This window comes from Syngnathus typhle, linkage group LG13 (assembly GCF_033458585.1).
Source record: "Syngnathus typhle isolate RoL2023-S1 ecotype Sweden linkage group LG13, RoL_Styp_1.0, whole genome shotgun sequence".
Lineage (NCBI taxonomy): Eukaryota > Metazoa > Chordata > Actinopteri > Syngnathiformes > Syngnathidae > Syngnathus > Syngnathus typhle.
Window position 1 is genome coordinate 6,069,543 of NC_083750.1, and position 14,301 is coordinate 6,083,843.

Genomic DNA, 14,301 nt, shown 5'->3' on the forward strand with positions numbered 1-14,301 from the left:
ATGTCGTCCTTTCCGGTAAATGGGGTTTGCAATTGAGCAACTTCAGCAGCATGTGTATGCCCATCTGTGTATGTGTGTGTGTGTGTGGTGCAGCATGTTAACGTCAAGTCTGCTGTGCGTTAACATTTTCCTCTCCAACTGAATATAGCAGACATGGCGTTTCTAATCCCACATCATCGTGTAGTCCTCCAGTGTTCCTCAAGGGTAACTTCATACAATATAAGCATTGTTGTTCGACTATGCATGGAAATTGTGTTTTTAAATGAATGCTAATAGATTTAAATGTGTATTTGCGTGTGGTTGCTACTAAAAATGGGAAAATGGACAATTACAGAGGAAGTCGGCCGTGAACGTGTTATGTTATTGACTCTAGCAATAATTTCTTCTAATCACATTGTATCAGTCTGGAAGAGAGACTAAAGGTGCCTCGGGTGTATAAACTCCAGTAGATTAATGAGATTCATCATCATCATCCCCCTCCGATGAAGGAGCAAAACCAAATGTGCTCATTATGTCTTAGATTGTTATTTTAGCCATGTGACATGTGCATATGTATCCCTACATTAGTACACATTCTTCTTTCTATATGTAAGGTTCTATGGGAATAAATATTTTACAGGGTGTCCCATATATATGTGAGAAAAAAAAGTGTGTGTATATATATGTATATATATATATATATATATATATATATATATATATATATATATATATATATATATATATATATATATGAATTTATGGGTCTCATTTTATCATCCCTAAAATAAAAAAAATACATAGCCTGCCTGTTAAGGCAATATAAACTAAACTTTGGATTTATGATTATACCCACGGACAAGTGTTCTTTAAAGCATACAGATTGAATAAAAATTGTGACATGATTAATTATGTGGAATCCCACTACTAGACTGTCATGAACCAATTTGATAATCAAAATTCTAATCTTAAACCACACTGCAGGCATTGCATGCTCTTTGGGGAAATGTGACAACCAGGAAGTGTTTTGCATAATTTGGGTATATTGGATATGTTAAATTAGCCATCATGATTTCTACATCTGACATTATAATCAGGTTTAAGACTAAACTTTATGTTCCATGTACACATTATCCTCAACCGGCAGAATTGCCACCTCCACAGTTTTTTTCCAGAACCACCGAAACACGCACATGCACGCACGGACACACACATTGATTTGTCACTTTAGTCCAAATTACATACTAATTTGGTAAATACTTCAATGAGACATTGCATTAAAACAAATGAAACCAATTAACACGGGTTAGAGGTTCAAAGAGTGTATTCTGCAAGGCCTAATAAAACACATTTAATGTTAAATATTTATAAGTTAAAGAGCTTGTTTGTTTATTTTATTCGATTTTTTTTTTTTTTCCATGTTTTGGATATACCGAGCTATAAAGACTTTTTTTGTAATATATCCTTTTTGTTAGAAAAAGAGGCAAATGTTTTTTCTGCATGATGTATATTTGCCATTTACCGATAAGAAGAATTTTACAAACTCTCCCAAAATACAAGTGTCAAAATATGTAGTGTTTTCCCACCAGACGGCCGAATCTATTTCACAATTATACAAGTGTGATGCATCCAAAATAAAATAGATCGTGAGTGTAAATAGAACAATTTTGACACATTCCCCAACTCTCTCCGTCTCTCTCCAGGAGTTGCAGTTTGAACGTCTCACCAGGGAACTCGAAGCCGAACGACAGATTGTTGCCAGTCAGCTGGAGAGATGCAAGCTTGGCTCTGAGGCTGGAAGCATGACGAGCATCAGGTATGTGCACAGTGTGTGTGTTTGTGTTATGTGTGTGGAAGCACACACACTTGGATGCTTGTGTGTGCTTATATGCGTGTCAAATCCATCAGATCCTCTTCCATGAACACACATGGGCATCAGGTCTGCAGTTTATATATTAGAGCATTGCTGTTTGATTCATGTCCAGAATGAATCTTAAAAAAAAAAAAAAACAGTCTTATACTGGAACAATTCCACATTGGACACGTAATCTAAATATAGGGTGATTCAGTAATATGATTTCTGTGTCTTTCCCTGCCTTAAAAAAATCAATATGCCCAACCCATATTATAAAAGCCACATTCTAGTGTTTGTTTTGAAACCTGAGCACATTATCAGTGGTAATGAATTCACTGGATTTGAATTGGAGAGAACATCATGTCAGGTAGCAGCCTGTTCTCATGTAATTTACATATTTTTTTGGCTTTACTGACTTATGAATTTTGCAAAATATAACACATTCTGCGGCAAGCATATATCTTGCAACTCTGAATTAATGTCAGAATAAGCTTTTGTATATTACTGATTTGTCTGATTTCTTTCTAAAGGGTTTGACACTCAGTGACGGTGTGAATATGAGTGTGAAAGGTTGCCTGTTTCTATATTGGCACTGTAAAATAAGATGGAATAGGCCCCAGATCTCTGTGATGTTGAACAGGAAAAGCAGTGCTGAAAATGGATGGAAGTATTATAGCATTTGACCCAACATAGACTTAACTAAAGGGGTCCCAGCATTGACCCTTGAGGGACCCCAACGGATTCAAAACTTCCAATGGTCAAATATTAACTCCTTTCATTCAATTTTTGGACTGTTCCATTTAATCCGACTTGTTCAACAGTATTTTATGAACGATTGTATCAAACGCTGTAAGACTAGCACCGACATATTCTCTGCATCAGTGGATGTAAGAGGAGTAAATAGATGAACAAAAATATGTTATTTATAGTAAATAAATCATGTAAAAAAATTAAATGATAAATTATAAGTCATGGATAAATTATTTGAAGCAATTTCAAATTCTTAGCAGTCACACAAATGTAAAAAGAAGTTCATGCACAGTTTTCCAATCCTGGGTTTTGAAAACAAAATTTTTTTTGTTCGCTCATATTCTCCGAAATGGTCAAACACAAAACTTTATACCTGTTCGGCCACTTAACTATAGATAAATAATGAGCATGATCATGTTTGCGAATATTTGGCTTTTGGATCACTTTGAGCAACTGTACCAATTTTATATTTCATTCATATGATAATTTCATATTTTGACTGAAACTTTGAATGAAACAAAATGTTCTTGAGTGGTTTCCAACATCAAATTTCATGGCAATTCTTTTTTTTTTTTTTATGAATGGCAATTTAATTATGTTAAATTCAGAGCCCCTGCCATGTCAGTCCAACCCTAAACACTATCAACATCAATATGAGTTATAATTAAAGAGACCATAATCATCACGTAACCATTCCGGCAAGCATATAATCAGTGTGATTTCTTACAAAGAGCGTGGCAAAGTGACTCTATCGCTGTCATTGAAGCACAAGGAAACTGAATAAATCAACCATTCGCCCCCCCCCCCCCCCCACTGACTCCCTTGCGCTACCTCAAAGGCAGAATCAAATATTAAATTTAAAAAAAGTAAATGAGACTAAAACGCCCGCATCTAGCACCTATGTGTGAATTAATATCACAGCATGAAAACTTGATTGAAGGCCAGCTCATAAAGGCGCTTCTTCTTTTTGAAGTGCTAGTCAGATGACGATTTCCCATGTCTTCATTTCAGCGAGATCTTTTGAGCTCCAGGGGTTGGGTAGTAGAGGGCAGACAAGGCAGTGGTATGGTCCTCTTCTCCACATTCACAGAAGGTTGGGCTGGTTTTGTAGCCTCATCTGGACATAGCTGCTTTTGATCTGCCTCTTCCTGTTCTTAGGCGGTTGAGTGCCTTCCACCTGACCCATGGTGCTTTTGATTCGGGTGGGAGATCTTCGGAAGGGGGGGATTCCCATGTCAATAGAAGTTTTGTTGTCCATAGCTGGAGTCTTGTTTCTTCCTGAGATGTTGTGAGGGGCTGGACATGGCTGAGGAAGCTTCTCCTTGACTTCAGATGATGGGTCGGGGGTTCGCGTCCATGAAGCTTTTGTGCCCTCTCCTCGGCTGGTGACCTCCCTTCTCACATCTGGAGGAGCGATGCCAGCGAGGAGATGCAGTTATCAAGCGGTTGCTTCAAGCCTACCAAAAGCGCTGCGTCCATTTGGCAAAGTCAAAAAGAAAAAAAGTGACAATGAATGAGTGTCAAGTGCTGCTGAGCGAGTGTGGGAGGTTCCGCAGTTCCGCTGTGTGCTGCACGATAAAGACTTTCTGAGGTGCTAATGAGTCCTTCAGCTCTGCCTTTGTTTCCAGCCTTAATCAGTCACCGCAGGTCACACATTGTCTACCGCAGCATCTGCTGCTGTTTTGTCACTTCAAAAAGCACAAACCTTCTGTGTTTATCACTTTATCACAAAACAGATACATATGCTGACACTTTCACTTCAAGGAACATTCCACTGTGTATGCTACGATAATTGCAACTTTGCCTTGATTGTCTCATATTTTTATTTGCTCAGGATTTCCAACCACCTTTCTTTTTTCCCCCCAGTAGCTATATCAGTTTTACTTTTACTTAACTAGGGTGACCAGATTTGGGTTGCTGAAAACGACGACACCTTTTCATATTTTTGAGTACGCCGAGGGGTGGGTTTTTTTTTTGGGGAGGAAATGACAAGGTGTCTATATATCAATTGCAATTTGTAGCTTTCCTGGTGCTTAACAGTATGAAAAGCATAGCTACCTTCTGCTACACTTTCAAATTTGGTCAGAATGAAATCCATGGCTTTGGATGATGCTCTCTCCGCTGCTTTACTGTGCTTGGCTGAATTGATGTGTGCCTGCAGGTTGTTGGCACCTTTATTTGCTACAGACACTTAAGTGGCTGCCTTACATGTTAAGCACTCAGCTTCATATGCATCACGACCATGGCAAAAGCACGCAAAAACAATTTCATTCCTCCCTAAACGTGCATTTTTGTTTCTATTTGCTGGTAAGCACTCGCCTACTTCCTCCTCATACACACGCACACACAATCAGCAAGGTGGCTAGATTTGAGGAAAAGGTCATGACTTAATTCCAAAAAATTACAGAGAAACCTGGAATAGAGTAAAATGGAAATTCTATTGACAATGTACTGTACATGTGAGGCAGTCGAACAAAATCCTGGACAATTTTTGAAATTCCCCCGGACATATTTTAGGGGCTTAAAGGTACGACATGGACACATCTGTCAGGATGTCTGGTCACCCGCCTAAGTTAACCAAAAGACAAGACCCCGCTGGGGGAAGCAAGTACGTAGAATATTGCGCAACAAATACTCAAACACCTCCTGTGGAAGTCTGCTTCTTTTAGCCGTTTATATATGCAACATTTGTCTGGTAAATGGCGGCACAGTCGGACCTCATGCTTGTCCGACTGCTGAGCCGTGTGTGCGCGTGTGCGTAAGTGTGCGCGTGCAAGCATTTGCTGTAACTGTAGCACTTGTCTGGAGAGAAAATGCGACCCATCAAGAAAGGCCATTACACAGACGCTTTCCAGAGACCTCCATTGCCAGTTTGCACTTTGCAAAGTACTTTTCCTCCTGCTTTTATTTGATACACATGTAGAAAGCATAGTGTTGCATATGCTGCATGCGATCCAGGATTAGGCAGAATTGGTTTGGTACTGTAGTGGACTGCTAATATTGCCTCCTAAATACAGCGTTCCATTTTTGGGGGGGGCTCATTGTCTCATTTTTTTGTCTTTTCCTCTTTTTGAAGCCGCTTTTCAAACAATTCATTATTATATTTTTTTCCTGTGTAATGTGTACAAAGACACAGGTGGATGCAAATGACTTTCAAAATCAGTCACATTCTGAAGATCAATAAGGTATTTTTTATTATCAGTCTTCTGAGCAATAAGATAATGTTTGATCAGTCTCCCTAAGTTGAGCAAAACGCTGATATTAGGCTGAATCAATATTATTGTGAATAACCTCCTTGATCTCTTTTGCTTACTGACATGCTTTATATTTTTATTTTTATATTTCCATCCCAGCAGACGGGATGATCTGCAACGTCCTTTGCAGCATCTGCAAAATGATTATTTTTTTTTCGTCTGGGAGGACAACTTGAAAGAAGTAATACTGTAAATAATGACTTTTGGTTGTACATCACGACAGTTAAAAGACAAATTACATTTGCACATTTCTAGGTTGTTTTTCAGGAGACAAATGAAGGATGGTATTCCCAGCATGATTGCCATTTTATTTGCTGAGTCATGTACGTATATACAGGTAGTTTATTGTAGAGCCACTGTTTATAATGCCCGATAGGTAGAGCTTTGCTGCAACCAAATATGATTTATCTCACAGATTAAATTGCAAAGCAGCATTTTATGGCATCATGTGAGTGATTTAGTAGATAAATCCAAGAAGCTGTGTTTTTTTTTTTGTTATTGAGCATTACAAAAAAAAAAGCCACATCATGTTTAGACTACAAATATAAGGTACGATATGGGCACAATAAGGCTGAATGATTAATTCCACGTGCAATATAATCCCAATTTGATTGCGATTTGATTTAACTGGTGGGTTTTAATGCCGGTCGGTATCTTTTTTATGGAGTGTTCACATTTGAGCTCAAGTGAACCCAAAGAGCAACAGAGTGCCCCCCCCCCCCCCGCCCCTTCTTCAAGTGGTTTCAGACTGCATCTTTAGAGCACCCCAGGGTTCGTATGAGAGTGTTCCCACTTGACCAAATGGTAAAGTATAAGCAAAGCAATGGCACTAAAGATCATTCCGACTGAACCAAACGCATCCGAAACATATTCGATGTTTAGTGCAGCATGGTTTCTTGCTTTACTGTTAAAAAAGAAAAATAGACCTCTCATCTTATATAAAGTTTCTACAATAGAAAATTTTGATCTGTGAAATATTACCAAAAGTGGCGGCCCCACTTGTTCAGAAGGCGTAAGGAATAATGTGTCAGAAGACCTCCAGTGTTTCAAAACAACAACAACATGAAGTTGCCTGTAGCTAACTCACGCTGTTATGAGCAAATACATCTGACATGTGAAAAAATGTCCAGCTCAGTCAACATAAAACACTCACACCAACCCAGACATCTTTGGTTTATTTCTAAAATCTTGATTGGTTTTTCTTTTTTGTATTTGATGTGTAGATGGTTGTTATGCATTTGGAGTTTTCCAGCCTCTCGTCAATGAAAGGGCATTGTCATCTGGAGTCACATTGCACCTTCTCTTTTAAAGGCCATTGTTCTGAATGGATCTAACGTTACTTGTCTGGTCAACACTGACTGTTTTTATAAAAAGGTCACAACCTCCACTGGTGTACAGAAGAGTGTAAAAGCTTTGTAAAACACCAGCAAATTTTTGGTTGAACCAATTGGTGTTTTAAAAATGCTCATTTTGTGTCGTGAAAATACCATGAATATTAGCCTTAGCTTCAAGACTTGCTCTGTTTGTAAATGGCCTTTTGTAAACGACTTTGCTAAGGTCTGGTAGTCGTCGTTGATAATAAAATAAGGGCATGACTCCATATTTTGACTACGCTCAATTGCATATCATAATGATAATAATAATAATAAGAAGAATGAATAAAACCTCAATAATATTAGTGATAATTCAATCATATTTGATTAGTTTTTTTTTCTTTGTTGAATTCACTATTCTCATTACATCCACTTCACTGGTTATTTTATATCAAACTAATTATTTGTTTGATATAAAAGAACCAGTGAAGTGGTTAAAAAGGAAAAACAAGATAAACTTAGTACAACTCATTATATCCATTCACTTTCAATACAGGTGATTCATGATAGAGTCACGAGTGAGGTTATTTACACGAGTTACATTGTTCAATTCACCAATATGTACTGTGGGAGTCACCCGAAGACCTTGAGTAAACCATCGCACGGGCAGAATGTGTAAACTCCATATCGGTGAGCCTGAGCTATAAGATTCAAACCCGAAACTTCTCCACTGCAAGGTAGACGAAAGAAAACAACTATGTGCAACTGCAATGTAAGAAAAGCTATTTTTAATAAACTCTAGTAGTCAGCAATGCCGAGAAGAGCGGCATGAAGGTAACAAAAGAGAAAAAAGGGGATGGCTGACCAAGAGAAGCAAACTAACAAGATAAGCCAGGAGGAGAAAAGAAGTTGCGCTCTTTTAAGCCATGGCACAGAAAAGACATAAACACCCACCAAGTCACTGTGAGAGCAGACACTCTCAATAAGCCTAATATCTCAATCTCTCTCACTGTGTGTGTAGATTTTAGATTTATTGGCATGAAGTAGTGACTGTCCCTCGCTCCTTAAAAACAATGAGATTACTCTAGCAGTCGGTTCATGTGCAAACACACAAACGCATTGAGGAATATTTGCACAAAAACACATTTTAATCATGCGTATGCACACTCTGTATTTTTATGTTGACCTGAGGGAAGCCTCTTCAAAAGTATGCAAGATTAAATACAGCATCGGACAATATCTTCAGCATACAAAGCAATCATACGATGCAACCCTCCACTTTTGACAGGATTAGTGCGAGACCCAAAGTTTTTTTTGTCAAAGAGAAAAAGTAAACATTATTGGAAATGGCAACCAAATAGATGAAATATAATCTTCTGACAGCTAATTTTACTCTTCATGTAATATAGAGGCCGCAGTTCTTAAATAATGTTGTCCTCTGAAACAGTTCTCTGGACATTAAACTGTTTTTTTTACAAAGATTTTAAAGTCGGGTTCCACGGTGGGTCACAGTTCAGAGGTTACAGGTTCACACACACACTAATTCCGTTCCTAATCTTCATGAAGTGAATTGTGGCCATTTTGCAACTTCAACACCAGGATCTTGTCAAATCTTGGAACAGCAGCGCCACGCATTTTTATATTCAGTAATACTCAATAACTGAGATTATGCTAGAAGTTGATTATCCTTTTGATTGCGCAGAATTGTCTGTAATAATCATAGTAATGAATGATTGAAAAACGTGATTATCCATCCATTATCTGGTATTTCTCATAATTTTCTTCTACACTTCTTCCAATCTGTTATCATTTTCTTGTAGGATTTCTAGCCAGAAGATACACATCCAACAAAGAATCCTCATTAATTAAAAATTTGGCCGGCATATGAATAATTTGGGGTTTAACTGTTGCCCGCATGCCAAGATTCGACTATTTTATTCATTTTGCCCATCTCCGACTATCTTGCTACTTTGCACCACTCAAGTTGGTTGTAAACAGGAGAATAATAATGTATTTGATTATGTTAATACTGTTATGGCAAATTCAAAGCTGGCCACACCTGTGTGTCAGCTGCAGCAAGTGTTGCCATTTTGGCTCTAAAATGATGTTTCTTTAATTTAGCTCTGGAAGTCTGCCATGTTTTTGGGCAGCTTGGTCGGGCCAAATCGATACGGATGAGGCGACCTGGCTCACAGCCCCGCGTGTGTTTCGCGGATCTGTGGTGCAAATGGGTGGGCAAAGATCATGGCAAATCAGTTTAAAAGCCAGCATCGTGACAATTGACTGTCACGGTTTCAATTCAATGGCTCAAATACTTGAATTGCGGAGTTTGATTCAATGTCTCCATCCATATGTCTTTTTATTATCCAGATAAAAACATGCTATAAGGCTCTGTTAGCAATACAATTCCTGAGAAAGTCATTTCAGGATAGAAAGGATAATAACTGCTGAATAGATAACATGGGAATTTGATGCAAATGTAAAATGACTTTAAGATTCTCACACTTGATAATGAATACTTTAAATCAGTACAATACTCTAAATCAGTACAAGTCTCCAACTCTGATGTCTCCAGGTCATTAAATGTTCCTGGGCCATTCGCCTTCCGTTGTTTTCATCCAAAGAACCAACATGTCCTCCTTGCGTCTCATTTAAATTCTGGCTTCATGTCAAAATGGCCGCCTCCCACTGGCCAATTTTTTGGGTCACTGGAGATTTCTGCTTCATTCGCTCACAGTCTGTGTCGCATGTGATCCTAGAACATTTGTTCTGACGATATGGGCAGGTTAACTACTTCCAGGCCCAAAATATTAAACAACCAAATGAAAAACTAGGGGAAAAAAGAAAGCAGTTCCTTACCTTTATCCTTGTGGTTGGCTTCTTCAACTGGAAGGTGTTCAGTGATGCATATTAAAAAAGCAAATGTCATGTCGACACAAGTATTTCTTAATAATACATGGAACTCGTGTCCATGAGACGTAAAATACAGGGGATCTGCAAAGCTAGAGAAACAAGGCCAAGTGTTTGCAACCTAACTTCATTCAACAACAATATGATACTCATTGGGCACGGGCAACAAAATTCTTTATCCTGTAATTGATCAAATGTCGTTTCAAACAAATGCTGACACGTTCACATTTTACTTTTTGTAATGCCCTTCAAAATGTTATTCATAAGAAATTGAAACAAGACCGAATCGAGGTCATTGACCACCTATCGCCATCCTCAGGCTTGACCACAAACATTCCAGAAAGGTTCAGCTTCTGTTCCCCCTTCCGGCAAGTTCAGCACTCTTGCGAGGTTGTTGACATTTTCCACCGCTTTAATTATCTCCTCTTTTGAAGTATGGGTTACAGCAGGACTACACATTAAGTGGCAGCAGTCGTTTCAACATAATAGGCAATTAGCTGAACTTCAGGTGAAGCAAAATAAAGCATATCATTTCAGCGTACACTGGGATCTTTCATCCATCAGTTCAGATTGTGATTAAAAGCTCCATAGCAGGGGTGTCAAACTCGGGCTGCGTTGTAGTTTCCCGCAGACGGCCTTTATGACTCTCAACGTCTTCTCTATACATACAGTATAGGCTACACAACAAACTGATGAATAACTAGTTTTGAAATCAGAAACTAGTAAAAAATGGTTTAAAAAGATGAATGGCAATAAAAATTGGTAGCAATAGCTCTATTTTTAAAAAGTGATGACCATTTGTAATTTTAGTAATGATACAAAGTCGATGCAAAATTTGTCTTTGCGGGCCACATAAAATGAAGTGGCGGGCTGTATCTGGCCCCCGGGCCTTGAGTTTGACACCTATGCTTTATAGCAGGGGTGTAAAACTATTTTTTTTCGCGGGCCGCATTGTAGTCGTAGCTTCTTTCGGAGGGCCATTATGACTGTCAACCCAAATAAATGTATGAGCACCTCATATTATATACCGTGAAATCTACAAAACAAACTGATAAATAACTCATTTTCAAAGCAGACGAGTAAAAAACTGGTCAAATATTTTTGAAAAAAAAAAAAGAGAGATTATTAAAAGTGAAGACAATTTGCAATTCTAGTAATGGCACGAATTTGATGCACAATTTGTCTTCGCAGGCCACATAAAATGAAGTGGCGGGCCGTATCGGGCCCCCGGGACTTGAGTTTGACACCTATGCTCTATAGTAACAGTTCCAGGAAGTCACTGGCCTTTCACATTAGTGGGTTTATTGGACACAATGTTAATGTTCATTGTTGCTTGTGTTGGAAAACATTTGTTTTGCTCACCAGATTTCGACATTGTAATGAGTTCCCTCCCGCTGCTTACTTTCATTCCTATGTTAGAAAATAAGCTTCTCCTTATCACTTATTTTACTGTCTTGCAGCATTAAACCTTCGAGGCAATCAGGTCCATCCAATCCTGCTGGCAATAAATATTGCAATTCACTTGCTCGGTTCTAAATCTATCACTTAATAGAGTGTCACCGTAAAAGCTGCTTTACTCCAGTTCTAGGTTGAAATCACCCCCTTCAGACATTCACTACTATGTTTAACCTCACTCTAGAACCGTAAGTGACAAATGTTTGCAGCTGCTCTCCTTCTCAGAGGGTGATCAGAGATGTACTTAAGATGCTGAAGATGTGCACCACATGCTGTGGCATTATGGATACTGCCTGGTTTAATTATCCCACAAACCAGCGTTGTGGCTACTTGCTGACATGCCTATCATGGATGGATTTTTACCACTCAGACTCTCTGCACTTAGTTGACTTTTGTTCTTCATATCCCGTGACAGGCCGGCATTCCCCAGCTCGCCAGAGTGAACATGATGTACTTGAGGGCCATGAGGCGGAAATGGGATATGACAGAATTTTCACAGTTCACCCTGTCTTATAGCATCCAAAGTGAAAGCAGGAGAGTTGTCGAGTGAGAAGTATTACCACTGTCATCGCAATTGCATAGGCCGAGTACATGTGGTTATGGTCGGTGTGCAGCTTTTGTTGGCTGTACTCGGAGGATCAAGACAGAGTGTGGTGACTCGAGTATTACCGTGTTTTCCGCACTATAAGGCGCACCGGATTATAAGGCGCACCTTCAATGAATGGCCCATTTTAAATCTTTGTCCATATATAAGATATATACATTTGGCCCGCGGGCCGGACTTTGGACACGCCTGCTGTAGTGGCTCGATATTGGTCCATATATAAGGCGCACCTGATGATAAGGCGCACTGTCTGCTTTTGAGAAAATTGGAGGTTTTTAGGTGCGCCTTATAGTGCGGAAAATACGGTAGTCCAATGTAATTCCTCTGTATTGGTGTCACATGTCTCACTTCATGCCTATCTGGGTTTATTTTGTAACTATGACATACATTGTTTTTCTTACAAATCAGTTTGATTGCAAAATACTGTATTTTCCAATCAAATTATTTTTTACATCCAGAAATGCTAAAGCCTTTGAGTTTGGATTCTTTTGTGTCTAGAAAGGAATTCAAAGGAACCACAATACGACAGGCTTTAAATCCGAATCCAAGAAGTGACATTGTCAATGGCAGCATTATTGCTGATAGTACCTAAGATCTGTCTGGATCTTTTCTTTCTTTTCTGTGCTTTTTTTTTTTTTTCTCTGCTGGTGGCTTTATAATCTTGCCGCTCTGTTGACATGAAGACTGGCCATTGTGGTCAGCACTGATAAGAGATACGATGCCAGCACAGTAATAGATGGATTATACACTACAGACTGAGTTCAGCATGTGTATATTGGGTGGGTAAAATAACAGGATTTTCATCGCTATATCTGGCATTCGCTCTTTTAAGCCTCATAGGGTTTAGCGGGGTTCTCTTTGTTTTGATGCAAAGTCTCGTTTTCTGGCTGTTCATCGCTTTGTGTTTTATTCTCCGTCTGCCCAACTTATTGTCTCCAGCATCTCTTTTTCTCCGTTTTTTTTTCCCTTTCAAACACAACCTCTGACAAGATGGTTTCCGTTTCATACGGTAATAAGTCCAAGTAGCAATCAACACCCACATTTAATTTTTTTTCTAAGGCAGAGGTTAGTGCACATTAGAATTTGTTTATTTATTCTTTTTTGCCCAACTACACTATAAATTTACCAATGGCCGTGTTTACAAGTACAATATTACAATAAAGTGCTTTACCTTAACTTAAATATGGCATAACAGAGGATATTATATCTTTGGACGCCCTTTCAAAGTTGAAAACAGAAAACTGGTCAGGGAGGCTGACAAGAGATGAACAGCAGAATTGGAGGAGCTGAAAATAAACAGAAGCACTGTCAACATTTGAACAAACATGAACTGTGAAGACACGACAACAGCGTTCCTAACATTTTTTTCAGAAATAACAGACCAACAAGAAGTGTGAGACACTGAGCAGACAGCTTTGTGTCATAAAATGAGAAGGGCCACAGCAATGTTGACCATGATACGTGTGTGTGTGTGCATGTGTGTGCGTGTTTGTTACAGACAATAAACTCAATAAATTGTGTGCAAAAGTGTATTTTCTTTTCTTATGCTGGTAGTTCTAACCTTGTTTACTTTCTGTCATTTTTCTTTTGCAGTTCCGCAGAGGAGAAATTTCGTTGGAACAACCAAGGTAGTAAATCCTTCCAGTAAAATCTCATCATGAATTTAATCTAGTTCACCATTGTTTGGATTCTGCCACAGCTCTGTGCTGACTGTGCGTATTGCTTCATGTGTTTTGTGTTGTTCACATTCAATTTTCTCCTAGAAACACGAAGGCTGCTTTAGAAAAGCTCATGTGGGCTCTGCATGTGCAAGCGTAGAAAAAACATTCAATCTCACTCCAATTTGCGCATTTTTAATCGAAGGTTGAGTGAAAAACATGCAAGCATATACTTTCTAATCATTATCATGTCACTAAGATTGCAATTTTCCTTGGCATTTTGATCTTTGTCTTCAAATCTTCAGTCAAATTGAGCTTTGATATGTAATTGATATTACGAGCAAAGATTCTGACCGCAAGGAATTTTATTTCAAAGCGTTTTAATCTTCAGTCTTTTAAAACTGACTTCTTCAGTCCTGGGCTGTACAAATGGTGTCAATGCAGCCCTCTGAAATATTTGATTCAACAAAACAAAAAGGGAAGGCTTTCTCACTTCATTTGGGTCTTTTGATCTTGTCATTAC

General features: G+C 38.6%; 1 protein-coding gene across 1 annotated transcript in view; it reads left to right on the forward strand.

Moving 5' to 3' along the window:
- Positions 1-14,301, forward strand: part of ctnnd2b (catenin (cadherin-associated protein), delta 2b) — a 54,050-nt gene that overhangs the window by 946 nt on the left and 38,803 nt on the right. The window contains exons 2-3 of the mRNA XM_061296208.1: positions 1,683-1,795; positions 13,714-13,748. Coding sequence (XP_061152192.1) covers positions 1,683-1,795; positions 13,714-13,748 — 148 coding nt within the window. The remainder of the gene's footprint in view (positions 1-1,682; positions 1,796-13,713; positions 13,749-14,301) is intronic.